A 27,088-nucleotide genomic window follows, 5' to 3' on the forward strand; every position below is an offset into this window, starting at 1 on the left:
AATAAAACACCTTACGAAATTCTCCATGATAAACCACCTATCTATGACCATCTTCGAACTTTTGGTTGCCTTTGTCATGCCACTAACCTCTCACCAACACATAAGTTCGATCACCGAGCCCATCGCTGCATATTTATTGGTTACCCACTCGGTCAAAAAGGTTATCGTCTTTATGATCTTACAACAAAGAAATTCTTTGCTTCACGTGATGTTATCTTTCAAGAACAAAATTTTCCTTTTCATACCAATACTCACGAAGAGCAACATGACGAAACGGTATTGCCATTAACTCATATGTGTGATGAACCAATGACCCCCACCCCAGAAAAGGACCCTCTCGAAAATGATAACCATCTTTTACCACCTTCGTCATCACCCACCATAGACTCAACCAATCAGAATATTCCTAACCTTGATCATATCACACCATCACCACCTCTCGTTACACGACATTCTGATAGAACCAAACAGCCTAATCTTCGACTTCGAGATTATCACCTATTCCACTCGACCAGCACTGCCCCTGCCCAGTCATCTTCCTCGTCAGGTACGCACCATCCTTTTTCTCGTTATATTTCTTACGCACAACTTGCACCAAATTATCGAAAATTTGTTTGTGCTATTTCCATGCTCGTAGAACCCGTCACTTATGAACAGGCGGCATTGGATCCAAAATGGTGTCAAGCTATGGATGCAGAATTAAGAGCTCTTGAACAAAATAATACATGGACACTCACACGACTACCCGCTGGCCACCGTCAAATTGGTTGCAAATGGGTCTTCAAAATTAAATATAATTCTGATGGCACAGTTGAGCGCTATAAAGCGCGATTGGTAGCGAAAGGCTTCACTCAACGGGAAGGGATTGATTATAAAGAAACATTTGCTCCCATAGCAAAGTTAACTACAGTTCGTTGTCTTCTTGCGGTTGCTGCAACACATAATTGGCCCCTTTACCACATGGATGTTGAAAATGCTTTCCTTCATGGTGAGTTATTTGAAGAAGTTTACATGCAGTTACCTCCGGGATTTCCTCGACAGGGGGAGACACCTTTGGTATGTCGACTCAATAAGTCCCTATATGGCCTCAAACAAGCGTCTCGAAGCTGGTTTCATAAATTTTCTGAAAGCATTCAGCAAGGCGGTTTTCATCAATCTAGAGCTGACTATTCACTTTTCACCAAAGTATCTGGTAACTCATTCACAGCAATACTTATTTATGTTGATGACATGATCATAACTGGAAATGACAACAATGAAATAGCTGATCTTAAAAAGTTCCTTCATGCGAAATTTCGAATCAAAGATCTCGGCCAATTGCGTTACTTTCTCGGGATTGAAGTTGCTCGTTCCGCCAAGGGCATATCGATATCTCAACGAAAATACACACTTGACATCTTAGACGAGGCTGGTTTACTAGGGGCTAAGCCACTATCAACTCCTATGGAAGAGAATATTCGGCTTTTATCCACAGAAGGAGAAGTATTGAGGAATCCATCTGTTTATAGGAGATTGGTCGGACGACTCATCTATCTCACCATCACAAGGCCAGAAATAAGTTATTCAGTTCATGTTTTAAGTCAGTTTATGCAAGAACCAAGAAAGCCACATTTAGATGCAGTTCACCATCTTCTGAGGTATCTTAAAGGAGCACCGGGACAAGGACTACTCTATCCAGCCAATGGAAACTTAATGCTGAGGGGATTTTGTGATGCAGATTGGGCCCGATGTCCAACCACTAGGCGATCTGTAACTGGTTATTGCATTTTCCTTGGAGGGGCTCTCATTTCACGGAAAACTAAGAAACAAATTACAGTGTCAAGGTCTTCGGCAGAATCCGAATATCGAGCCATGGCATCCATCACTTGCGAGCTCACATGGCTCAAGTATTTGTTGAGCGACTTACAAATAAAACATCAAGAGGCAGCCAAGTTATTTTGTGATAGTGAAGCGGCACTACATATTGCAGCCAATCCAGTATATCACGAACGTACTAAGCATATAGAAATCGATTGTCATGTTGTTCGTGAAAGAATTCAATCTGGTGAGATAGTAACTGCTCATGTTTCATCTAACTGTCAAGTTGCCGATTTATTCACCAAGCCACTCAATTCCTCAAAATTTCATTCTCTTCTTGACAAGTTCGGCGTCATTGACATACACGCTCCAACTTGAGGGGGAGTATTAGGAAAAGATACAAATTGCATTCTATTTGGGAGTAGATCATCCGATGCACAACCACCGGGATATGATTATCTTAATTTAGGATTGTGTATATTTTGTTTATTTTACTTTTCATCTTTCCATTTCATAGCGCATAAGCTTGTAATATATATATACGCAAAGTCTGTAATACAAAACTATCAATTCCATAATATAGAAAAGCGTGACTTCACTCCATTTTATTTTCCCATCATTTAATTTCTTAGTTTTCATGAAGTGATATCAACTCCAATGATAGGCCATAGTTTTTGATAAAACAAGGCTGTAAACCCATCTGGTCCCGGGGCTTTGGACGGATGCATATCAAACACCGCTCGTCTGACCTCATCTTCCGTGAATGGTTCACATAGAGATTCATTCATGTGATTAGTAACCACAGTTTCCACACAATCTATTACCTTGTCGATATCCTGTTGATTAGGATTCGAAGAAGAAACGAGGGGATCAAAATATTGCGATATAATATCAACCATACCTTTTTCACCATAGCACCAATCACCATTCAAGTTCAACAACCCCGAGATACGATTTGTTTGTCGAAGAACAGTAGCTGTTGAGTGAAAAAATTTCGTGTTTCTGTCTCCATGCTTCAACCAATTAGCCCTGGACCTTTGACTCAAGTGAATCTCCTCCTGTGCTATAAGTTTTTCAATTTCCTTCTCAATCTCAAGTATACGGTGGTGGTTATTTTTGGCATGAGTTGATCGCATCAATCGGTTAAGTTCTTCACGGAGTTGACTGATTTTCTTATTCATTTGGTTAAACCGGTTTCCTGCCCAATTCTTAAGATTCCCACTGCACTGTTCAAGAGCAATTGAAAGATTAGCATTCATTGTGCATCCTTCCCACAAATGAGTAAATGATGTAGTAAAATCATCCTCCAATAACCGTTTGTGCTCGAAGGTAAACCGCTCAGGTTTTTTGAACAAATTCATCTATTTTCTCTGATCCATATACTATAAGACCGCCCTATGATGTGAACCCCAGAAATCCAGATTTTTAACCCCCGCTGATGGATACTTCATTCTCCAATCCAGATTACAAACAAAACGATCTAACCGGGCAAATAGCATCTCATCCCCTTTATGCTTATTACACCAAGTAAAAGGATCCCCAGTACATCCAAGATCATGTAGTCCACAATCTTCCATTACATTTGAGAAAGCCGTCATTTGAACAATAGAACGTCTTTGGCCTCCCATTTTTTCTGACTCAAACAGAATTTCATTAAAATCTCCTCCAATTAGCCAAGGTAGATTCTTGAGCTCATGAATACCCTCCAATCGACGGAGCAGCTGCCAAGATAATTTTCGCTGAGATAAAATAGGATTACCATAAAAGCCAGTGAATGGCCAATGAGTCTTATCCTGTTTCACAAGGCAATCAATATGTCCAGGCGAGTAAGATTGAATACCGATATTGATAGGATCACACCAAAGCATCATCAAACCCCCCCCCCCCCCCCCCTCCCTACGGTGATCATAGTCCACCACAAAACATCCATTAAATTGAAGACTACTAATCCATACTCGGCACTGATTATTATATAGCTTAGTTTCACAGATAAATAGTATATATGGGTTACTTACAGCGATAAGACGCTTGAGATCTCGGATTGCACGTTGGTTCCCAAGCCCCCGTGCATTCCAAACTAAGCAATTCATAGTGATCGGCGGGGCTGCTCCGCAGCCGCCACCAAATTACTACTGCCCGCTCGTTCAATATTGTCTTCAAACTTTGCCCTTTTCTCTCGATCAGATGGACTTACTGGTCCTGTCAAGATTCTCTTTGAAGAGCTTACATCTTTTAAACATTCCATAGATTGCATCTTTGCTTTCTTCGGCTCCCTTGCTATTCACTTCCATTTCCCCTCATTGTTCATACTCTCAAGAATCAAAATGTTCTTAACAGGCTGGTCACTTTTACTGTCCAGTACCCTCTCTGTTTCAGTTAAATTCACATCCACCTTATCCAAGTTTGCTGGAATCTTCTCTTCATTGCTTTCACCATGTTCAGCCAATTCACTTAGTTGATGAGAAACTCCTCTCTCCTTGCCGTTTTGAGGTGAATTAAACAAGGCCAAAACATCATCCGAATTTTCCAGCCCATCCTTCGAATGCATACTTGGTGTTTCTGTACTATCAGAACTATTACTTTTAGACGACTGAAATTTCCTGTCTCCTGAAAAAGGTAATGCCCGAATCCAATTGCCAAAAGGGGGCTCATATTCCACTCCAGTCTTCTCCTCATAGTCCCTTTGCATATGACCCAATCTTCCACACTTAAAACAGAAGTTCGGTAGACGTTCATACAGTAATAATATACAGATTTCTTCCATCATATTTTCAGTTTTCACCCAAATACCTTGTCGCAACGGTTTTGTTATATCCAGAATTACTCTTACTCGAGCAAATTTTCCGGAACACCGGCCATCCTCTTCTGAATCAATCTCAATTACCCTACCTATTCCCTCCGCTATATTTCGAATAATTGAGTCTTGCATAAAAGCTAATGGAACATTGTGACATTGCACCCACACAGGTATTTCATCAAATACCATATCCGTCGATTTCTGCAAACCCATTGGTGCTTTAAAAACTATCAGATCCTTGAAGAATGTCCATGGTCCATCCATCAGAGCACGCCGTCGATCAGTCATAGAGGCAAAATCTAGAAATAACAGATTTTCCCCAATTACTTTTATTTTCACCGAATTCTTCGCTTGAAGGATACGTGGCATTTGGACTCTAAACGTTTCACGGTTAATTACCTTAGCAGAGAACACCTTACCCACAAGACAAGAATCCAGCTTTTGTTGCCCAAAATTTGACTGGTCTTTGGAGATAATTCGAGGAGCTTCATTGTTGCTCTGAGATAACTTCAATCTTCCCACCCTCTTTGCTATTTCTTCCGGATCCATACATAAATAAACACTCCTCAGTACAAAGACAAGGAGAGAAACCCTATTCCAGAATAGGAGATATGCTCTCAGAGACGCCCAGGGAAACGAGAGATGGGTGAAACAAATTTTATTTATTTATGTTTTGATCAAATTGGTATTTAATTTTGGTTGCAAGGAAAATGGCATACATAAATTTCATGGAGTGATTTTCTATGTACAATAATTATTATTTCGATCTGCTAGTACTGCAAATATCAAAATTCACAACCAATAAAACATTCAAATTCAAACATTCACCATCGAGTCATCACCATCCGCCACCTTACGTCCTCGGAGCTTAGGCCGGCGTCTGGCGGCCCTCGTCGGAGTTTTGGGAGTCCTCAGGTAATCTCCGATATGCTCCGGCAAGTTATGATGACCATTTCCAATTTTTAGTGGTTCAAGTGTCTCTGTTTAGATATCACTAATAATTTTCCATCCATTTCATAATAGTTTCAAAAAATCAAGTGTGCTCTACTTTCAAAATATATCACTTACTATCTGTATTCAGTTCAGGTATTGTACACTAAAGTAGATTATGTTTCTGAGAAATCTAAACAATTTGCAATTCTATTCACATCACCATCTCATACTCTTTGGAATATGTCAGTTTCCCTGTTTTCATCGATCCTCGCGGCTCTGGAAGTTAAGCCAAGCCTGAGTATGAGCCGCTAGTTCTTGCGCGACAAAACGCATGTCTGGCCTTGTCTCTGGATCATCTCTAGTACATGCTAATGCAATGTTGACTATGAACATCACTTCCTCTGCTATAGGGCCAGTGGGGGGTGACACGCGTTGATCGACCACATCCTTCAAATAAATATCAGAGTTGCGGTGCAATGCTGAATTCGCCGCCCCGGATATGAGCTCTCCTGGATGCTTTCCCATCATGACTTCCAATGCCACCACTCCGAAGCTGAATACGTCGGATTTCTCTGTGACTTTCATGGTAAGTGCCAGCTCTAAACATGTTCAGAAGAGATAACATGTCACTAAAAAGAATATTTTGTTTCCATATAGTTGCATAAACTAAGGTAGCTGGCAAGCAGGAGTTGAAAATACAAACTAGCTCAGTTACCTGGTGCCATGTAGCCGTAGGAACCGGCGACTGTGGACCAGTTTGATGAATCAGGATTCAGCAGTTTTGCTGTACCAAAATCTGAGAGCCTTGTTTCAAATTCCGACTCCAACAAAATGTTGTTTATTGAAACGTCGCGGTGCACGATAGGTGGGGAGCAGTCATGATGCAGATAGGCGAGTGCATGTGCTATTCCTTGGACGATTTTCACTCTCGTAGCCCAGTGTAGTTCTGGTGCCTCCCTATCATCATACAGAACCTTTTGCAAGCTGCCTTTTTCTATATACTCGTAGACCAGGTACACTGACCCTCTCAGAGAACAATATCCATAAAGCTTAATTATGTTCCTATGCCTTACTTCTGTCAATGTTCGAATTTCATTCACAAAACTAAGGAGATTCGTTGGTGGTATAGCAGTAGAGTCAGAGATATTGAGCTTCTTAACTGCAACAATCTGTCCATCTGGCAAATCCGCTCTGAAAACACTTCCAAATCCTCCTCTACCTATGCAATGCTTCTCGCTAAAATCGTCAGTCGCCTTGACAATATCTCCAAATGTGAGTCTCCCTTCCTTTTCCCAAACGAGTGATTCAGTATTTCCAAAGGTTGTAGCTTTACTTTCTTCGTCATGTTTCTTCGTTTTCTTCCTAAAGATAAGACATCCAACAATAATGGTTGCCAAAATTATGATGCTGACAACTGGAACAATGACACCAACTAGAATCTTGATCCTCTTATTTTGTGACTTGGAAGTTGAAGAAGTGGCTTCACAAGGTGATAATCCTTGGGCACTTTCACACAGGCCAGAGTTACCAATATAAGCTGTGGCAGGTGCTTTTGCGAATACATCACCGGAGGGAATCGGACCAGATAGGTTATTGTAGGAGAAACTGAAGTTAGTCAGGCTATACATTCCAGATAATGATGAAGGAATTCCACCTGAAAGGTTGTTATGTGACAGGTTTAGAGTCTCCAATATGTTTAGCTGTCCCAAACTCGACGGAATACTCCCGGACAATGAATTGTTGCTAAGATCCAAAAGTGATTGTAACGCCTTTAAATTTCCAAGTTCAGATGGAATATTCCCTGATAAATTGTTATTGCTCAAGTTCAAGCTTAGCAAGTTTCCACAATTCCCAAGCTCTTCTGAAATGTTTCCTGATAATGTATTTGCTGACAGATCAAGAACTTGGAGCCGCACCAAGTTTCCAATAGTTCGAGGAATTTGTCCCTTCAACTGATTGTTCCTCAGACTGAGCTTCAACAGTTGGCCTAAACGTCCCAATTCAGCAGGAACTTCGTCGGTCAATTCATTTGAATCCAAATCAAGAACACCCAAATGTGTCAAATTCCCCAACTCAGCTGGAATATGTCCAGAAATTTTATTGTGATCCATCTGAATATTGGTAAGCTGTTCATATTGTCCCCATTTTGGTGTAAGTTGGCCAGTAAATTTGTTTCTGCCGAGAGAGATGAATATAAGATCTGGATGATATCCAAATGCCTCAGAGATGTCCCCAGAAAATTGGTTGTCTTCAAGCCTTACTCTCTGAAGGCTTGAACAATTCTTCAAACATTCCGGCAACGGACCCGAAAAATCGTTGCCCTCCACTGCAAAACGAATTAAAGCAGAGCCACTGCATAGACCAGGAGGCAGTTCTCCAGAGAATGAATTATTTGAAAAGCTAACAATGCTCAATCCAGGACTATTTTGTCCCACCTCCATTGGAATGATTCCTGAAAGTTGGTTATTGAACACAGAGAGAACCTGCAAATTACTGAGGTTGGAGATGGATTCTGGCAACTGCCCACTCAACTTGTTTGTATTGAGATCAAGATTTTCAAGTGATGTTAAATCTCCAATCGCAGGTGGGATGGTTCCGTTGAAATCATTGAAGTAAAGGTTTAGGATTTTGAGCTTGGTGAGATTCTTGATTGTTATGGGAATTGCGCCGAAAAAATTGTTATCTGCAAGGTCGAGTTCCATTAAATTCTGCAGGTTTCCAATCTCAGGTGGAATGGAACCTGAAAATGTGTTACTGGACAGAAAAAGATAATTGAGGTTTGTAAGCAAGCCTATTTCAGATGGAACATCTCCGGTGAAATGATTGTTTTGAAGCTGCAATGATGTTAATTCAGTCCAGTGGCTGATGAATGGGCGCAAGATATCTCCAAAGAGATAATTATCGGACAATCCCAAATTGGTTAACTTGGTCAAATTTGAAAAAGATGAAGGTAAAGGTCCGGTGAGCGAATTAACGGCCAAAGCCAAGTAAGTAAGGTTAGTACACTGACCAAGCTCAAATGGGATTGTGGAATTAAAGCCATTCATCTGGAGATCTAGATACTCAAGTTCCCTCAGATTGCCTAAAGAAGATGGAATACTTCCTTTAAATGAATTGTTGGACAGATCAAGAATTTGGAGACCAGATATCAAGTGAATGGAATCAGGTATGGAGCCAGAGAAGAAGTTGTTAGCTAATCGAATATCTTTCAACTTCGAAAGATTGGTTAGATTTGCTAATAAAGACCCCTGAAATGAATTGGTAGTGAGAATGAGATATTCAAGCTGGAGCAGATTCTTGAATACTGATTCAGGGATTTGGCCAGTGAAATTGTTTACTGACAAATCAAGAAAAGTGAGGTTGGGACAACTGGAGATAAAACCTGGAAATTCCAAGGTAAGTGAGTTGTCAAAAAGGCTCAGGTGAGTCAACAAAGGGAATCCCCGGATTCTAGACCAGTCACCAGACTCCAAGAAATTCGAGCCAAAATCCAAGAATCTCACCTTTCGAAAATTGCCGATTTGATAAGGAACCATCCCATTGAGAGAGTTATTATACAAACTAATGTACTCAATCTCCTTGAGATTCCCAATCTCTGGTGGAATAATGCCATTGAATAAATTGTTGCTGAGGTCCAAGAAAGTGATCCTGGATAGATTGCCAATGCTAGACGGTATCGAACCGCCGAAATTATTTCCATTGAGATTGAAACTGGTGAGACTTGGAAAAGAACTAAAATCAATGACTTCAAGTCTGCCTGAAAGATTTGCATCTGATAAGTTTATAGCAGAAACCGAGCCACCAGCGTTGCATCTAATCCCCGTCCATCTGCAGAGGCTTCTTACATTGTTTAGTGACCATGAATTAAGAGATGAAGCCGGTGACAAACCTGATCTTTTCCATTTCACCAGTTCTTCTGCCTCTGTTCTTGCAGAAGACTCTATCTTAAATGGAAGCAAGGCAAAAAGAAGAATATGAAGCAAGAAAATGAAAGGTTTTTGGGATGTTTTCATGTCTCTTTTCTTGAAGTAAATACTCTAAATTCTTGCCATTCTCTGTTTTCTTTGATGTGATAGATGGAAAGTGAAAACTTGGATTTTTGGCTGCCTACAGAATCAAGAATTTATGGAAGAGATGAAGGTAAATAGGTCCAATAAGGTGATAAATTCTCGGGTCTTTTGTCAAGAGTGGTGGTCTGCCTACTGGATATTTCAACCCTATATATATATATATGTGCGTGTGTGTGGGCGCATTCCTTCAAAATATGAATACAAATACAAACTCTTAAAAAGTTGCAACCAACTTGAAATGAGTACATAACCCTTTTAGTCCACGAGCAAAACCCGATAAAGAAAACTTTACAAAGAGACAACTTGTGGATTTTGGGCTGACAAAAAGTAGGGGTGGGTTTTCGGTATACCGCATAAAAAATATCGTTATTTAAAAAATTTATATCGGTACCGATACCGAAATTTCGAAATTTTGATATGGAAAAATTATACTGATACCCTACAAATACCCAAAAAAAAATCGGTATACCAAAAAAATTTTGTATATCAAAAAAATTTTAATACGGTATCCCGATAATTCGATATTTTGATACGGTATGTAAACCCTATCCAAAAGGAACAAGAATTTGTAGAAGAGATGAAGTTGTAAATAGGTCCAAGAAGGTAATAAATTCTCGGGTCTTTTGTCAAAAGTGGTGGTCTCCTGGTACTAAACATGATCATCTTAGGTGCATTATTTTAATTTTTAACACTACTTGACTCGATTCGATTTATTCTTTTCTATCCTTAAAAACACTGATCAAAATATTGACCTAAAAGTTATGCAATTGGATGATTGCAATACCAAAAACATGAGGTGATGGTTGTGTCATTCATGCGTTTCCATTGACGAAGACCAATTAGAAAATCCAAAATTTTGGTCTTGGTATTTTATCAAGACTTCTTTGTAATTCCACAAAATGAGAGATTCAACATTCAAACTCCATATAATATTCGGAATCCACACCCAACATTAGACATTTCATTGAAAGACATTTATTCAAGACTTTTTAGATTTATTATTTTTCTCACATTATTATTAGCAAGAAAAGCAGCAGCCGCAGAACAATTAAGCGGACAAAACTATAGGAAAACTCATTATAGTCTATGCTAATTCACCCTCCAATATGAACCCTTGGATATTCAAAATAAGGTGTATGTCGCCTCCCAAAACACATATCAATGATAAAATCTCTTTAGACTTAGACTTTTGGCAAAAATTATTAAATTAATTAAGCGTCCTAATAAAAGGGGGAGTTTTATCTTTAAAAAGAATTAAGTCGTTTATCCAAGATATTCAATAAAATTAATAATAAATAAACTTGAGTGTTTAATCATATTATCTAAAAACTATATATATATTTAAGATTAACATGGTTTATTTTTATTATTATTAAATTTAATCATCGCAAAAACTCTTATAAGTTTATCTCACGAATTAATTATGTGAGATCTATCTATTATCTAACCTCACCCATGAAAGTATGATCTTCCAATCTAATTTTGGAACGAGTCGACCCGTTTCATGGATCAAGCAGACCTATAAATTTTTAATTATTGGGCACAATTTTATAATAATCTTGTTTCCTCTAGTTATTTCAATTAATTTTAGATTATATCTTTTTCTGCTTAATTATAAGCTTGCTTAATCCTCTCAAAAAATTATACTTGCTTAATAAATACGTGTCACGTGTGTATGTACTTATATGCACAATCAATCATATGTGATTAATTAACGAATAAATAAAAGTAAAACGAATTCAATTCGCCTGTCCAACGAAGAAATGTGAATATTTAGATTAGATTAATAATTTATTTTAATGTATTTGAATTATTTTGATCAACATGTAATATTTTTACCATGCTTAGTGCTCGTTCAAAAAACCATTGGATAATCAAAATGCAACTTATTAAAGATTAAAATTAAAAATTATAAAATTAAAATATATAATACACATTGAATCACCTACGGTATAAATTCAAGAAGATTAATGACTCGCTGAAAAACCAAGAAAGTTACTCTGAAATCGATCTGCATGCATGCAAATGGCGGACGATGAAGAATCTCCATTCGAGCCGGGGAAGATTTTGGTACGCGACTTGGCTCCAAAAACCACTCAAGATTATCTGAATCGCTATTTTACGCAGTTCGGCGACGTCACGGAAGCCATTATCCCGCACAACAGTGTCACCGGAAGTCCCCACAGTTTCGGCTTCGTCGTCTTCAAACACCCTTTTCGAGTCCCTTTCATTCTGCAACTACCACACTGCATTCATCATCACTGCGTGAGAAAAATTAAATTAAGCTCGCTCAAAATATGTGTATTTCTTTCTTTCAATATTTGTTAATTTCTCGATCATTTCTTGATCATATGTCATTCGGGCTGGTAATTTATATATATATTTTTAGAACTCGCAATGTGATTGAATTTGAGTTACGTGACGTACGACTTGATAAAAACAAATGGTGAAATTTGAATATTTTCTCCCCAACTTTCTTGGTTTGCGCCCAAGAAATGCTTATGATGCGATATATATAATCAATTCTTTCAACTGATCAGATTGAAGTTTCAAGGGCAATAAAAGAAGAAGATCTGCAAACTTTGGAATCCCAGAGAATGAATTCACCTTGTGATCATTTTGAAAGGCTTAGCAGTTCTGACAGAAGAAAAATAGTCGTACGAGGACCGCCAAATGTCCGCATTACCAACGACGAATTCCTCAAGTTTTTTCAAGGTTTTGGTAATGTCATATTGTGTCAGCTCTGGAATGACATAGGTGAAGGTCATATCACCTTCAGGATAAAACGTGGTGCCGATAGAGTATTGTACCAAGGCTCCTGCATCATCAACGGCACGCGTTTCAGGGTATATGGGATGAAACCCTTTCCCCAGCTCCAAGATCACAATGATGCTCACAGTTCAAATGTTCAAGAAGAGGCAGAGGAAAGTTCTGGTGCTGATCATGTTAATGGTACCAAAGACATGCAACCACAGGAAGCTGCCGCAAGCGTTGGAAACAGTACCAGAAACGCGCAAATGGTTCCGGCTGCAGCAGATTTCATTCCTCGAAACATGCAAAGTATTCCTCCTGGACCAGATTCCGGTGAAGGATACAGGCCAATTATTCCGGCTGGAGCAAGTTCTGGTACTGCAGGTCATCCATGGAATAATTCTTTCCACACTAATTTCCCTCCAAGTGACCAAAGGATACTGCATTATCGTCTTCAGATGAATTATATGGTACCAGGTGTTCCCGTGCTCCATTATCGTGGTCTTCGTCCCGCCTTATATCAAGCTCGCGATGGAATGGGAATTCCTATCAATGCTGCCAATAATTTCCCCGGCAGAGTAGTTGCCATCTTCCCGCCAAATTACGCCGGCCATGGAAACTTTCCCATGACGTTTACTGATCATGCAGATCAAGATTTCAATCACAATGGCAATTCTAATGGATGAGTGTTAGCGTAGCCGCTCAAGATTCTTGGAATAGGAATTCGAGAAAAATATGCAGCAATATATATGAGCAGTGTTCGTGAGTGGTTTTTTCATCTGATATGTGGACTGAAAATAACATTCTGAATTTCCTTTTCTTTGCGTCAACAATTAAATTCTTCATTTGTTTGAGCTCGTATTGTGTATTCATCTAATCCCAGATTATCCGGTCAATTTGATTTTAGGGGATTCTATTCATTTGGCTTTTACTTCACTTTTATGCATGGACAATGTACATAATCTGATTTTTATATAATTGCTAACAAACAATAGACAATGTCCCAGCGATTTCTTACTTTGATTTTAATAAAACGTCCCGAGGTACCGTAATTTTAAAATTTGGCTCATCTCCATAGCCGGAAGGGACATAATTTAGCAGATATTTTCTAAAGAACTACATTTTAAGTAAAATAGATGTAACATTTTAAAAAATACACGTGATTTAAAGGATGTCTTGCTACCCAAATTAACTAGCATTAGCCATGAGCCAGTTAGAGATGGTTTCAGACAAATGGTACTCCTACAAATATTCACCAAAGGATCAGAGAATAAGATTCGAATATTTTCTGCCATTCATGGCTCAAATGCAACATGATTTCTAGGTTACAACCTCAAAGAAGAGAACTACAAGCCTTGACAATTGTTAGTCGAGGCGATGTGACTTCAAAAGTTGCAGCTACAACTTCAAAGCTAATCGCATGGTTATGCTATTCATTGATATGGAAAAAGGGCAAGCAGGTAAATGGCGCCCCAATGAAAGCCTCGCGGTCATCTTCTCGATGATCTAGATCCTACGAAACAAAACGGGACGTAGGGAATTATTAATGTCAACAACAAAAGTAAGATATCCCTACAATTACAAACAAAACTTGGATGAGATCTCTGAATTTGAAAGTCTTCACTTAGAAGACTTTGCATGTGACAAGTCAAGTTAACGTGTGACAAGTCAAGTTAACGCTGGAAAGGTGAACAATAATAGGTCTTGAAGAACAACAGTAGGATACGTTTACTATCGTGCAATTTCATGAAACTAAAGTTTCTCAAGCCACAAGAAAACAAATTAAGATGGTAACAAGTATGGTATCCAACCCACGCATGGACAATCATTTCACATAAGCAAATCTGCTTTATATAACCAAATAAATAAGTTTCCCTGAAATGTGGTACTTACTACTTGAACGTTTTATGTTGCGGCAAAACTTGCTGCCACATTGACAACGAAATGCCTTTATAGGATGGTCGTGGTCATCAAAATCAATACCATAATCCTGCAAACAGGCAATACACTTCTTAGCTACCAAGTTCCTGAATACACTAATTAATGTTTACTTCATCAATGAGCGACTACCATATTCAAATACATGCTTAATGTGCTGTATAAAGCAACCAAACATTGTGGTCAGCTTGGTAGAGTGAGGCAGGCGTCTAAGTAGACCATAACCCTACCTCCCAGTGAGCATTAAAATTGTTTCTTTTATGCGTGGAATTGAGTAAAATACCCAAAGGTACCCTTCAGTGCGGAAGACAAGATTCCTCATGGTTAAAATTTAAAGAAGTATATGCGCTATCATATTTAAAAATTATCATGAAAATAAATAGCATTTTCAAGACATGTCTCTCTTAATCTCCATGAAACTGAAAGCTTTAAGTATGAAGCAAGAACAAGTAACTAAAATGCAATTACCCAAGTAAGTTCTTCCATCGCTTTCACGTTTCTTGTAGTAAAGAATGCGAGCTGCATTGAGAGAAAATAACCAATCAACTTCAATTAGAAGACTCGACTTTAATCGACATAGATAGTGGGACAAGGTATAGGAAAAAAAAGGGATCCCATACATGATAATAGTGGTGATCCGGAGTCTCCACTTCCACAGGTATCTCAACCATGTTTGAGTCATAACATCTGAAAGCAAAAGGAAAATAAAGATCATCTGCCATTGATATCAGAACCAGAATCTTTGAAATGAAAACTATAACTGAAGCTTTTCCTGTTTACAGGGACAGGGGAAGCGACGCAAAGACATGTTATTTGTAACACAACTTGCATAATACAGGTCGATATAATCGAATCCAATGGTTGTCAAAATTTCAAAATAATAATTGAAATCACGAGCAACTTCTTATAAACTAATATTAAGATGATGCACTGTCAAACCAAATCCAGATGCGACAATCGCGAGGAAAAATATTTAAGACAGATTACCCGATCAAAAGTTTTTTAAAAAAAATAAATAACTGTGGTATGAAATGCATGAGTCTTGATAAATGAACTTACCTGTGATTGATAAACCTCGCAACATTTCCATAATAAGTAGCATCCAAACAAAGAGCTTCTTCGTCTTTGAGTACTTCTTCCGCACCCCAATCAGCATCAAGAAGAACAGGATATGAATGTTTCTCCCCTTTGGGACTGCGTGAAACACGATCAAAGAGCTCTGCATTCGTTAAAACTTCTCCAACATACTCACAAACAAATGCACCTTTTGGCAGGTCCTCCAGTGTACGTAGACCCCACCCCTTAACTTCAGATATCATAAACACCTACGGAAACATGGCATGGAAAACACCAAAAAACATCATAAAACTATGTGAAAAAATTTCAGTGGGCTGGAGCTAGGATGAGAGAGAAGACGCTACCTGTAATTTGCGACTTATTCCTCTCTGTACTACTCGGTTTCCACACAGTATATTGCAGCCACATTTCCACCAGCATTCTTTGATGAACTTCCTCACTAGATGCCCTTTGCAAGGTTCAACGACATCTTCATTTTTTGATCTTTCAAGAACGCATTCCTTACAGAAAAACTGGCAGTGCTTCTTTGGATCACGATTCATGGAAATACACTCGTTAAGAAAGTCATCTTTAACAAGGCCTTCGGTAGTGTATGCAAATTCACCTCCAGTTTCATGTGCACAGGCGCAGGGAGTGGATAACAACAGACAATCCCCAGAACAAGTACCACAACAGTTATTATCTCCCATACGAGCCAGAGAGAAATTCAAATATGCATTTTGAAAAACTGCATTTTGGGGTATGTAAAAGAAAGATGGAGGACGCTCATCATTGACTTCATTCATTATTGTGATTATAACTTTTTCCAGTCCCTTGGCAATATCCAAAACACCATCAAGTGAGCTGACAGTATTCGGAGCCACTAGCAGCTGATGGGCAACCTCCAAGCTCAAATCATTCATTTCTTCAGCACAGCTCACTCCGTTTGATCCACAGTCATCTAGACTTGCCATCTTCTTTAGAGTTGTGACATCATCCATGCCAGTACAAGTTGGAGGAAGTGGCAATGCATTGGGAAGAGGCACCCCAGAATCAAACTGAACAATTGATCCACTAACAGACCTAAAACCCAAACATCCAGCACCTGGGGCATCTGCTGCAGAAGATTAATACAGTAAGACAATGATAGGAGTTAAAGCTATGATTCTGGAACTCTCTAGTAGATTTGCATCCTAATTTCTGAAGTTATCATCAACAAACTCTAAAGGAAAATCATAAAGGAAAGTTTGACTCCAGACTTTTGTATGATATGAGACATTCATCCATCACCAATGCTGTAATTGATAGAGATCAATTACATTTACGCCGTCCGCAAGCCAAATCACAGATTTGAGAGAGACTTGATAACATATCACTTTTCCAAAAGGCAAGGAAGCAATCCTCGGTTGTGGAAGGCACTCACCTGGGATCTTTGCTAGAGCTCCACTGTTTCTCAGTTCATTTGCAGCAGCATTTCCATCAGCTGCGCCTATTCTTTGAGCAGTATGGGATGCTGAGAGTTCAGGGTCATCATCTGCAATGGTGCCATTCATTCTCAAAGCGCCTCCTTCATTCAATGTATCTGTGAATTTTGAACTATGATCCTAAGAATGACTAGTAGAATACAATATTATGTAATGTTTAAGTAACAAAATAGCTGTGCACGAGAGAACGTTAAATGGAATCATGAAAGGGTCATGTGTATACTTGATGACAAGATTTTTACAAATATAATGCTATCTTCAGTAAATCCAATCAGGAATCTGAATGGCATAAATCAAAAGCCAACCAAGAAGCATATTCCTCGAAATTTAACAGGTAAAGTTGAAATATAAAATGTATAAAGCTAATGGTCAGATGCACCCAAAAAACTAACTCCATTTCATCGAATACAAGCAATTAATATACGCTAATGGCACCAGCAAGTGAATCAAAACAGAAGCTATAAACAAGAAACACCCACAAAGATCTGGGGAAAAAAAGAAATGAGATTTCAGTTCATCTAAGGGAGACCTGCTAAATTGACAAAATTTTACATATACACAGATATGTGTTGGCCCCTCAAATTTAGAATACTAATGACAATTCAATTTCAATCAACAAAAGAACAAAAATTTAGGACGCACACACTGGACAACCAGAAGAGGAAAGGTATACCTGGATGGACCTTGGCCACAGGAAACCCTGGACATGGTGTGTCATCAATGATTGGCTCATCTTTAGGCTTAATCAGAGTATGATTGGTATTGCTCTTTTGTTTGGGCGAGGGTGACAAAACATTGTCACACTTATTATTTGGGTCTTTTAGGCATGCTGCATCAGATGGAATTCCAGAAACTGCACTCTTCTCCCCAGACTGTGGAGAGGCAGATCCCTTTCCTCTGTCTCTCAGCCTCATTGGATGAGAAGGCAATCTCCTTTCTGTTCCCGGTGAGGTATTTTGCTGAAATTTGCCTATGTCACTGAGCTGGCAGGGATCATTTTTCTCATCGACAATCAAGGATTTGGCAGAAGTATGTTGCTCTTGTTTATTAGCACCAAGCGATTGACATGTGTCAACCGGATCCACTGTACAGTGTGAACCATTTGCCTTTGGCAAATTGCCTTCAGGTAGTTCATCTGGTTCTTCTTTTGGCTTGACAAGTGGAGTTTTGGGTGCATTAATATTAGAAGTGCTTGGGGAGGAAATTTGACCATCCTGATTTCTATGTCGCAGTCTTTTTAAAGGCCGTTCAGGCTCTTCAGAAGCCTGAGCTTCTTCCTCCAAGCAATCCTCTTTCTATTATTGAGAAGTACACCAGCATAACAACATATTGTGTAAAATAAAAATGAACAAAGATATTAGCGATAAAAATACAACCACCAATCATAGTTGATTTATATTGCATGACAATAATTAAAGATTAAGTCACTCACTTCACCATTCACAATCTGCTTCGGATGCTCTGCGGCCTGACAAATGGCAGAGATCACATTATCAAATCATCAGCAATAACAAATCGTTTTCTTCTGTATATATATAAAACACATAATCAAAACTACATTAATTAAAATTGAACAGCTAGCTCTGAGAACTGATTAAGCAGACTAATATCGAATCGATCACATACTACGCTGTTCAAGGTCCTCCTGGAGCACTCTGCAGCCTGAGAGATCAGAAAAACCAAAGTCATCGCAGTTCGATCAAAATAGAAAGATTGACGGCAGTAAAATTTTAAGTTAACAAGAATAATACGAATACAAAAAGGAAAGAAAAAAAAAGAGAAGAGAATAAAACTGAAAAAAAAAAAAGAAAAGAAAAGGATAATTCACAACTAATTGGACCTTGTGCAACAATCCATGTTTCTAATCTTGTCCACTATTGTGGTCCTCAGCCATACAAGGACACAAAAGAAACATAAAATGTACTATGACATAAGGTGTCACAAGTACAATCAGAAGCACTTACCTCTACTTCATCTCTCTCAAAAATAGCATCAGCAAGGGCTCGATAATTTTCTTCTTCAATAAGCGTCCAATTTTTATCAAACAACTTTAGCAAACTTTTCAATACCGGCTTTATCTTATCCTCAGAGATCCCAATACTTTTCATAGCACGAAAGGCATTTGCAACCCTTTCTTTTGTCTCTTTGCTCATTTCAACAGATATTATAACTCAGAAACTGGTTCTTTACTTCCCCTATAATCCATAATTTGTTATCAAACAGAAAGATAGTTGGAAAACAAAAAATTATAAAAGTATTACAACCACGTCTTGATCAAATTGCGAAAAGAAGTGATTACGAAAATAAAATTTTAAGTTGATGAGAGGTGAACTCCAGCGCAGCAGATCATAAAATACTCAACTTCAAGCACATTGTTCAGGCATTTCTTATGAAATTGCGATCACCACCAATAATAAATATCAATTTTTCGCACTTGATGTGTGCATGCATGTTGAGTAATTGAGTTTTAATGTGACGTGTGATTTCATATAAAAAATGTTTACATAAATTGTAACTATGTAGTTATTTTTGGTTCAGCTTTCATTTTGTTATTATAGATTATATAAATCTTAATTATTAAAATTAAGTTGATGAGAGATGTGTTTTAGAAATTCCGGGGAAAAAAACAATTCAAAATATCAAAGATAGTTATCCATACAGGGTAATTTAGCAATAATACATAAAAACACAGCGCAAGACAAAGTAGCTATCTTATGGTGCTCTTGCTAAGGATAGTGAGGATGATAGGCTAAGTGTTGGCATTGAACAAACAACTGCAGATGATGATTCTCGATTAACAAGTAATCTAAGCACCGCAATGCTCCCCACTGCAGGAAACATGATAACATGATTTTGCCATCGGTTGTGATTATCACCTTTCCATATTCAAATTCAAGAGAATCCTTAAGCATATGCTTCTCCACGTAGTAAAACAGAAAGCAGGTCGTAGGAATCTAAGAAAAACATGTTCACAGAAAGATAAACACAGATCATACTCATGTCCCTCACAAAATTTGCGTATTCACGTGTGTACATACGTATTCTGAAATTTAAATTTTTGCTCATTATTATCATTATTATTATTAAAAATTTTTTATTTTTTTTTTTAAAAGGAGAAAATGCCCATTAAGCTTTTTTCCTACAGACAATGGTGGACACGAAGTTGAACGAAAACAATATTTTCCTCCACAAAAAGAAATATAACAAACACCGCGAAGATAAAATGTAGTATAAGGACATAAAAAACCTAAACACCCGAAAAATTAGGAAACAAAGTTAGCACAGCAAACAAAATTCTCGGAAACTCTATTTACTCCAGTAAAATTAATCGAGTGAATCCCTCATCAACAGCGCAGATTGCGCCAGGTGAAGGTACAGAAAATGGCAAAAAAGCTGCGAATTCACAGATAAAACCGAGTTCGCTATCGGATATATAATGCATGAAGGAAATGGAAGTTCTTACCAGGAACGCAGCTGCTGCGCTCGCTTCCGGCGATCTGTAGCGGAAATAGGGCAAGCGAGCTCCAACGAGTATGTCACTCTGACTATGGAGAATCCAAATAGAATATAGAGATAGAAGTAGTGGAAATGAGGAAGGTGCACTCCACGCGCCTAAGTCGCGTTAGCTAAAGATTAAAAAATGAAAAAACTGCATAGGAAATAGGGATACAAAAAAATTAAATAAATAAATAAATATCACCACATATCTCTCCCTTTACCTAACCCAATCTCGTTTCTTTTAATTCAATTACATTTATTTTAAGAACTTGTTTTACTTATTTTATTATAAAAGTTACTTTCGATATAAGGATTTCAAGTTTATAACTGTTGATTATAGTTTTATGATCAAGTATTATACTCATTATCACTTATTTATACGTTATTTATATTTGTATAAAGTAGAATTGATTTCAAACAATGTTTTATTGATTGGACTTAAAATATTGGACTTTAAATGAATCTTATAATTAAAGTGAAATCTATATAAATAAGTAAGTGAGACATTTGAAGTTTACACTCCTTTTATATAGTCTAGGCAATAAAAACACAATTTGAATATGTATGAAATCCTTATTACTGTAATCTAAATGATTTGTTAATTATAATCGATAAACTCAATATTTTTAATATATGATTAATTATGTTAAAAATTTGTGCACGCGAACTACAATGTACATAGGTTTTTAGCAATTAAATCTCGTACATATCGATGTCATTTTAAGATACCTGGTTTAGGATGAATGAAATTGTTTCATCGTAACTTTAAAAAAAAAAAAATTGTTTCAGTGTCTTTGGAGTTTTGTTTCTATTTATTTTTTAATTTGCAGTTTAACAAATGTTTATGAACACTGAGAAAGTACATTACGATAGTTTGTCAAATTTTTGTAGTATCATTTGACGAAAATGTCCTCATGAAGATACCGGTCTTCAATATAGATAAAGATTCGAAATCGTTAATTCTGCTCAAATTTATAAAGAAAAATTACTAATTTTTTCATGATCTATTTAACTAACATATCCGTTTCGCGGAATGGAATTGGCAAATTGGAGATAATTCCTAAATATATCATTTTAGTTTCGTTATTGAGTCAATTATATCCCTTTTGTTTTTCGTATCCTGAAAATATCCCTTTTCAATTAAAAGTGTCTTGAACATGTCCTTGAAATTAAATAATATCTATTCTGCCCTTTATTTTCCAATTTTATTAAAGTTATGCATAAGCTCATCATGCTTCCGTAAGATTAATTAAAATTAAATACTTCTTTGACCATAGTATCGTCTGGTCATACCTGCCGAGTTTTACGAAGTGCTCCTCACACTCAACCACGCAGTCGCAGCAGATGGTTTCTGCACAAGCTCCTTCAACGACACCCAGCATAGCCTTAATTCGTTTTCTACCTTAAGGCGTATGGTATATAAAACTAATTATAAAATATAAGCATGGATGAACAAGAGACTTAGGAAATTTATTCAGACAACATATTATTACATAAATCAACCTCCTTTGAAGAGGAGGAGATAACTAGTTTAGCTACTCATAGTAACCTTGTTCTTGAAATACATAAAACAGAAATTTAACACAAACTCAAAAAGAGAAATATTACAATAATTTTTATTTCGTAAAAAAACTGAAGGGAATGATCGATGTCTTCAGCTTCCTCAAAACCCTGTATTTATAGCCGAAGTTTCACTCGTTTCACCGAGAAACTTCATGGAATCTTACAGTTGTCTTGAATTTTTTATGCCATTATTGATGGCATCTTTTGCTAGTGGGAGAGTCACAATGCCCGATGACATCTTTTACTAGTGGAGGAGTCACATGCTTGACTTTTTCTTTTGGATTTATTCTCCTCACATGCCTTCTTTATTGTTGTCGGGGCATCTTTTGCTTTTGCAGTGGGCCCCTGAGAAAACGCGGTTTTGGTGGTCTCTGTCCACCTTTGCTTGTCTCGAAAAAATCTTTTCAATCCGTTCGGGGTTTGAAGGTTTTTCCGAAATTCTGGATCCTTCTGGTTTGGACATTCTGGGCAGATATTCTCTGACCATCTTTCGATATGAGCCATGTTATAAAATTTTCGGCGAGTTTCTTTACTCCCCGTTAGCTTGTTGTTCCACAAAAAGTTTCTCTTCTTTTCGAAGAGTTCTTCCGCAAAAGCCATAGTTTTTCCTGTCATTGTGTTTAACAGGAATGATCCTTTCACAGAATTTTGATAAAATTTGAACGGAAACTTGACCTTATCCATCTCGGTGAGACAAACCCAAATGCCTCATGCCCTTCTGGTTGAGATTTCATTTTCTCCAAAAGTGGACACCAATGGTATTTCTTCAGATATAGGATCCTTGATAAATCTTTGATTATTTATGTCAGGTCTCCTTAGCTTGATGAAATGAAAGGGCTCGTGTGATCCTTTTCCTGTTGGTTCTGGAGCTACACTAAAGAAGTATAACTCGAGCACATCTCCTCTGGACAAATGATCATTATTTGCTCATGTTTCTTGGACTGCTTCCTGAATCCATTTTGGTAGTTGTGATATTTCTTGGAAGCCTGGTGAAGTTGTATAAACTGAGGTTAGAGCCCCAAATTCATACCATAGCTTTACATCCTTATGATTGACATTGTTTTTTAGCCAAACCCTTGGATATATTCCTGCAACATCAACCCTGCAAGTGATCGGGTTGATTTCACTTCTTGTGCTTAATTTCTCCCATCTTTGCTGATAAACCTGAAATGAAGAAATGACAGCTGGGTTAGTATCGATCTTAGATTTGCCTTTGTCGGTGTGGGGCCTAAGATTGATCTCTTTCTCTTTTACCCCAGAGGCGGAGGGTTGACTTGATAAGTTATCATCATCAATTATTGCTTTATCTAGATCATCAAAAGCTGATGATAGATTAGCGCTTGTTTCTTGAGTATTAGAATCCTCAACATATTGTTTTACAACTGGTGGTTGTATTTCTTGTTCTTGTAAAACCAATGGTTTTAACATTTTTTGTTTTTGAGAAACTAGTGGTTTTTCTATGGCACGCATAATTGGCCCTTGAATAGCAGCCCATAGTTGAGTTTGAGCTTGCATACATCCTGTGATTCGATTGGATACTTTGATCCGATCAGCTTGTTGTAACCTGTCCTCCATATCGGCACTTAGGACAAGCTGGTTGAACTCGGTTTGAAGCAGCCCAAGGTGTTCCCTGAGATGCCTCTGCATTTTCATGATGGAATCTACGTCACTTCCTTCCATCTCTTGTTAAGAAATCTGCAAGAATATTTTCATGAGATTTAATAATAACAATATCAAAAATATAATTTTGACATAAAGCTTGCCATCTTAATAACCTAGCTTTTTCAGGTTTAGATTCAATCTTATTCCTTAGGAAAGCTTTTACCTGAGTGTTATCAACCTTCAAAGTGAATTTTTTAGCAAGTAAAAATAATGGCCATTTTTCGAAAGCCCTTTTAACTGCATAAAATTCCTTCTCGTTGATATGTCATCTGATAGCTTCAGATTCTGAAAAAAGACCGCTACAGTATCTGCATGGTATTTCTCCATCCGGAGTGATCTTAGTAAGCACTGCTGCCCACCATTCATCACTAGCATCCGTAAATAACACCAGATCATCTTCATCCACGGGTATAGCCATTTTTGGGAGATTTTTGCATATCTCCTTTAATTGGTTCACCCCTTTAGTATGGTCATCGGTCCATATAAACCTTGCATCCTTTTTTAACAAAGGGCTGAACATCTTTCTGTACATTGCCAGATTGTTTATGAACATCCCTGCAAAATTAACTACTCCTAGAAAACTTTGGAGTTGTTTTACATCTTTGAGTTTATCTGGAAAATTCTTTACCTTTTCCACAATATGGGGTTGTAAAATTATTCTAGTTTCATCAATCTCAATCCCAAGAAATTCAATTTTTCTTGTGACTATGACTGCTTTCTTTTTAGATAAAACCAATCCTTCTTGTTTACAAATTTTAGAGAAAATCTCTAAATGTTTAACATGTTTGTCTATATTTTTTGATGCTATAAGAATATCATCAATATAAACAAACATGAAAGTTGAAATAATCTTTAAAAAGATTATCCATTTTTCTTTGAAATATTTGAGGTGCATTAGCCAATCCCATAGGCATAACTTCCCAGATATAATATCCTTGTGGTGTAGAGAAGGCTGTGAATTTCTTACTGCCTTCCTCCATTCGAATCTGGTAGAATCCAGACTTACAATCAAATTTTGAGAACACTTTAGCATTTCGTACACAGCTAATTAGATGTTCTCTACTGGGTATGAAGTACCCATCAAACTCCAGGATTTTATTAATACCTTGGTAGTTAATAACTAACCTGGGTTTCCCTCTTTTTATTTCACCATGATTTCTGACCAGAAAACCTGGACTGCTATATGGTGAAACTCCTTCTTTGATTAGAGCAAGGCCCAAATGTTTCTTGATAATCATTCTCATATCCCTTTGATCTGTTATGTTCATTGGGATAGGCTTATATCTGACAAATTTATACTCTTTGCCTTTCTTTAGAGTAAGACTGGCTTTGAGTTGATTTCTATCCCACTATGTCAAAGGATGCTCATTGTAACTTTCTTTGATCCTCTTTTTGACATCTTCAAGGGATACCTTATTTTCTAACTCTATATCTCTGTGATTTAGAGTTACTTTGAGAAGCTCCATATCCTTTGTTTGGAGTTCTTGTTCTCTTGTTATTTTCAACATGGTTTCTCCAAACCTTCTTGGATCTTTCATTTTTGGGTGAAAAAGTTGTTCTTTATCACCACGCTGGCTGCGAAATATTATCGGTAATTGTCGATAAAAAGCAACCTTGAGTCTTTGAACGATAATTTTATGATCATAAATTGTAGTGAACATAAGTTTTTTTAACTCGTTGTCTTGTGTGTACTTCTTAAACATTTGTAAGAAGTTATTTCCTAACAGGATGTCTGCTCCTGTATCATGGAAATAGATTGGTGGTGTTTTTACCTTGTACTAGGGTGTTTGACCTGCTCCTCCCACAAGGATCTCTGCTTGTTTTATTCCTTTGCAAAGAATTAAAATTCTTCGAGAGAAATCTCGTCCAGAAATTTTTGGCAATTCTTCTTCACATTCTTCAGGAAAAACTCCCCTTTTTGCTGTACAAATTCCTGCTCCCGAGTCAATATAAGCTGCAAAGTATTCAGCCTTATATTGTTCATACAACATACCAATCGGAATGTATATGGAGAAAGGACTTGTCGTCATTTTTTAAAGGGATTACTAAATGGCCCCGCCATTTTTAACAGACTATGTTGTACCTTAGTAATCCGATTAAGACTATTCACCTTTAGTTTTTCTAAGGCTTTAGAAGGTAGAGTATGGTTACTCCTTTCTACTTCCTCAATGCGTTCTAGTAAATAATGTTCATGAATTACTAATTTCAACAATTTCTTCTTCCTCTGTTTGTGAACAGAGTTTTCGAATCTGATTAAGGGATTGTCCCTTATCCAATTGTCTGGTTTTCCATCTCGTAGAATTTTTATTGAATCCTTCAAGTCTTTTCTTTTGCTATAAACTCTATTCTTTTTTTAAGGCGTTTCCATGGTTTATGGTCCTTCATAAACTTTAGGCCAAGAATGAGCCGATCCACTTCTTTTCCTGGAATTTCACAGATTTGAACTTCCAATTCTCCAATATTTATTAATGTTTGGTAAGTTCATGTTACCTGCTGCTCTAAATAGTAAATCGAGTTACAAGGAAATTGGTTCCTGTGACTTGTAATTTCGAATACTATTTTGACTTCTTTCCATCCTTCTGGAGATCTAAGTTTTCTTATTATCGAAAACTCCTTTTCTTCTGGTGGAATTTCCTGAATAGGAGATTTTTCCCACCTTCGACTTGTCATTCGGTCACCTTGGAAAGATAACCTACGGGGTTCTATTTTAAGATCTCTGTATAGAACCGGTTTATCTTGTATTTGAATGTCTGTTTCTTGAATTAAAAGAAACTCGATTCTTTCCGGGTATATTGCTTGAGCAACTTTCCCAAAGATTTCTGGAATTTCAATAAACTCATTTCTAATAAATAATTCAGAATGATGAGTATTAGAAAGAGCATATGAAATTTGATAGGTAATAGAATATGGTCTATTACCTTCCTTCATTAATCTTTTTTCCTTGAAGTTTTGATGCAACGTCAAGGCTCGACTAAAGTCTCTGTCAGCTAAATCGTAGGCTATTCTTGGATAAATAACTCCTACAATTTTTCCTGCACATAGATTTCTTGAGATCGTACCCAAAACAGCATCTTGGATATTTTCCATTCTTTTATCACATACTACGATATCAATGGGTGAATCTATCCCTTCTTTAAAAGTTGTCTTGATCATTATTTGGATTGCTCCAATATGAATCCAAGACATCGTTCTTGCTACCTCATTTTTCAGCTTCTGCAATTCCTCTCTTATTTCTTCAAAAGAAATTAACTGCATCTCTATTTGATTACTTGTTAACTCCATAGGGATTGTCATTTCCCTTTTGGATACTTTGTAAATCAAATGATGTCTTCTTTGTCTAAGCCCTAGGTTGCCTAAGACTCTTTCTACTTGTCCTGCCGAAAATCCTTGGTACTTTTGTAATGTTGGATTTTCTCTCATAATCCTTTGGACCATATTATGAGATACCGTGATTTGACTAAAAAACTCAGCCAAACTCTCATGTGTTTCGTGCCGAAACACTTCTTCTTTATTCTGATTCAGATTCTGATTCTGATTCA

The 27,088-nt window shown here is 37.4% G+C and overlaps 4 protein-coding genes across 7 annotated transcripts; all 4 read right to left on the reverse strand.

Moving 5' to 3' along the window:
* Positions 1–3,179: 3,179 nt before the first annotated feature.
* On the reverse strand, positions 3,180–3,887 carry LOC140888780 (uncharacterized). Its single transcript, XM_073296479.1, has 2 exons — positions 3,813–3,887; positions 3,180–3,590 (listed from the first exon to the last, which is right to left on the reverse strand). Exons 1-2 carry the CDS (start codon positions 3,885–3,887, stop codon positions 3,180–3,182), a joined length of 486 nt encoding a protein of 161 aa, XP_073152580.1.
* A 191-nt stretch (positions 3,888–4,078) lies between these two features.
* On the reverse strand, positions 4,079–5,503 carry LOC140888782 (uncharacterized). The gene has a single exon (XM_073296481.1). The coding sequence runs from the start codon at positions 5,141–5,143 to the stop codon at positions 4,079–4,081; it is 1,065 nt and encodes a 354-aa protein (XP_073152582.1). The 5' UTR covers positions 5,144–5,503.
* Positions 5,504–5,696: 193 nt separating this feature from the next.
* LOC140891036 (uncharacterized) lies at positions 5,697–9,773 on the reverse strand. Its single transcript, XM_073299258.1, has 2 exons — positions 6,243–9,773; positions 5,697–6,126 (listed from the first exon to the last, which is right to left on the reverse strand). The coding sequence occupies exons 1-2, from the start codon at positions 9,538–9,540 to the stop codon at positions 5,786–5,788; spliced, it is 3,639 nt and encodes a 1,212-aa protein (XP_073155359.1). The 5' UTR covers positions 9,541–9,773; the 3' UTR covers positions 5,697–5,785.
* Positions 9,774–13,511: 3,738 nt separating this feature from the next.
* Positions 13,512–20,419, reverse strand: LOC140886488 (probable inactive histone-lysine N-methyltransferase SUVR2). Of its 4 annotated transcripts, none has more exons than XM_073293079.1 (12): positions 20,290–20,419; positions 18,791–19,021; positions 18,453–18,488; positions 18,259–18,294; positions 17,500–18,121; positions 16,766–16,876; positions 15,708–16,456; positions 15,346–15,611; positions 14,907–14,973; positions 14,755–14,805; positions 14,242–14,338; positions 13,512–13,861 (listed from the first exon to the last, which is right to left on the reverse strand). In XM_073293079.1, exons 2-12 carry the CDS (start codon positions 18,977–18,979, stop codon positions 13,839–13,841), a joined length of 2,247 nt encoding a protein of 748 aa, XP_073149180.1. In that variant the 5' UTR covers positions 18,980–19,021; positions 20,290–20,419; the 3' UTR covers positions 13,512–13,838. The 4 variants fall into 4 exon arrangements, with proteins under 4 accessions (XP_073149180.1, XP_073149179.1, XP_073149178.1 ...); XM_073293078.1 differs by having other exon boundaries at positions 15,708–16,459; XM_073293077.1 differs by having other exon boundaries at positions 16,766–16,924.
* Positions 20,420–27,088: the final 6,669 nt, after the last annotated feature.

Source organism: Henckelia pumila, chromosome 3 (genome assembly GCF_033568475.1).
Source record: "Henckelia pumila isolate YLH828 chromosome 3, ASM3356847v2, whole genome shotgun sequence".
Lineage (NCBI taxonomy): Eukaryota > Viridiplantae > Streptophyta > Magnoliopsida > Lamiales > Gesneriaceae > Henckelia > Henckelia pumila.

What these genes read in the sequence shown, in the direction of transcription:
- LOC140886488 (XM_073293076.1), bottom strand. Translation starts at nt 18,979, where the DNA reads ATGAGCAAAGAGACAAAAGAAAGGGTTGCAAATGCCTTTCGTGCTATG. An exon ending in AGCAGATTGTGAATGGTGAA is followed by an intron (nt 18,122 to 18,258) that starts GTGAGTGACTTA and finishes TCTCAATAATAG; the next exon opens with AAAGAGGATTGCTTGGAGGA. An exon ending in CAACATAAAACGTTCAAGTA is followed by an intron (nt 13,862 to 14,241) that starts GTAAGTACCACA and finishes TTTGTTTCGTAG; the next exon opens with GATCTAGATCATCGAGAAGA.
- LOC140888780 (XM_073296479.1), bottom strand. Translation starts at nt 3,887, where the DNA reads ATGAATTGCTTAGTTTGGAATGCACGGGGGCTTGGGAACCAACGTGCA. An exon ending in ATCTCAAGCGTCTTATCGCT is followed by an intron (nt 3,591 to 3,812) that starts GTAAGTAACCCA and finishes CTTGTGAAACAG; the next exon opens with GATAAGACTCATTGGCCATT.
- LOC140888782 (XM_073296481.1), bottom strand. Translation starts at nt 5,143, where the DNA reads ATGGATCCGGAAGAAATAGCAAAGAGGGTGGGAAGATTGAAGTTATCT.
- LOC140891036 (XM_073299258.1), bottom strand. Translation starts at nt 9,540, where the DNA reads ATGAAAACATCCCAAAAACCTTTCATTTTCTTGCTTCATATTCTTCTT. An exon ending in CTACGGCTACATGGCACCAG is followed by an intron (nt 6,127 to 6,242) that starts GTAACTGAGCTA and finishes GAACATGTTTAG; the next exon opens with AGCTGGCACTTACCATGAAA.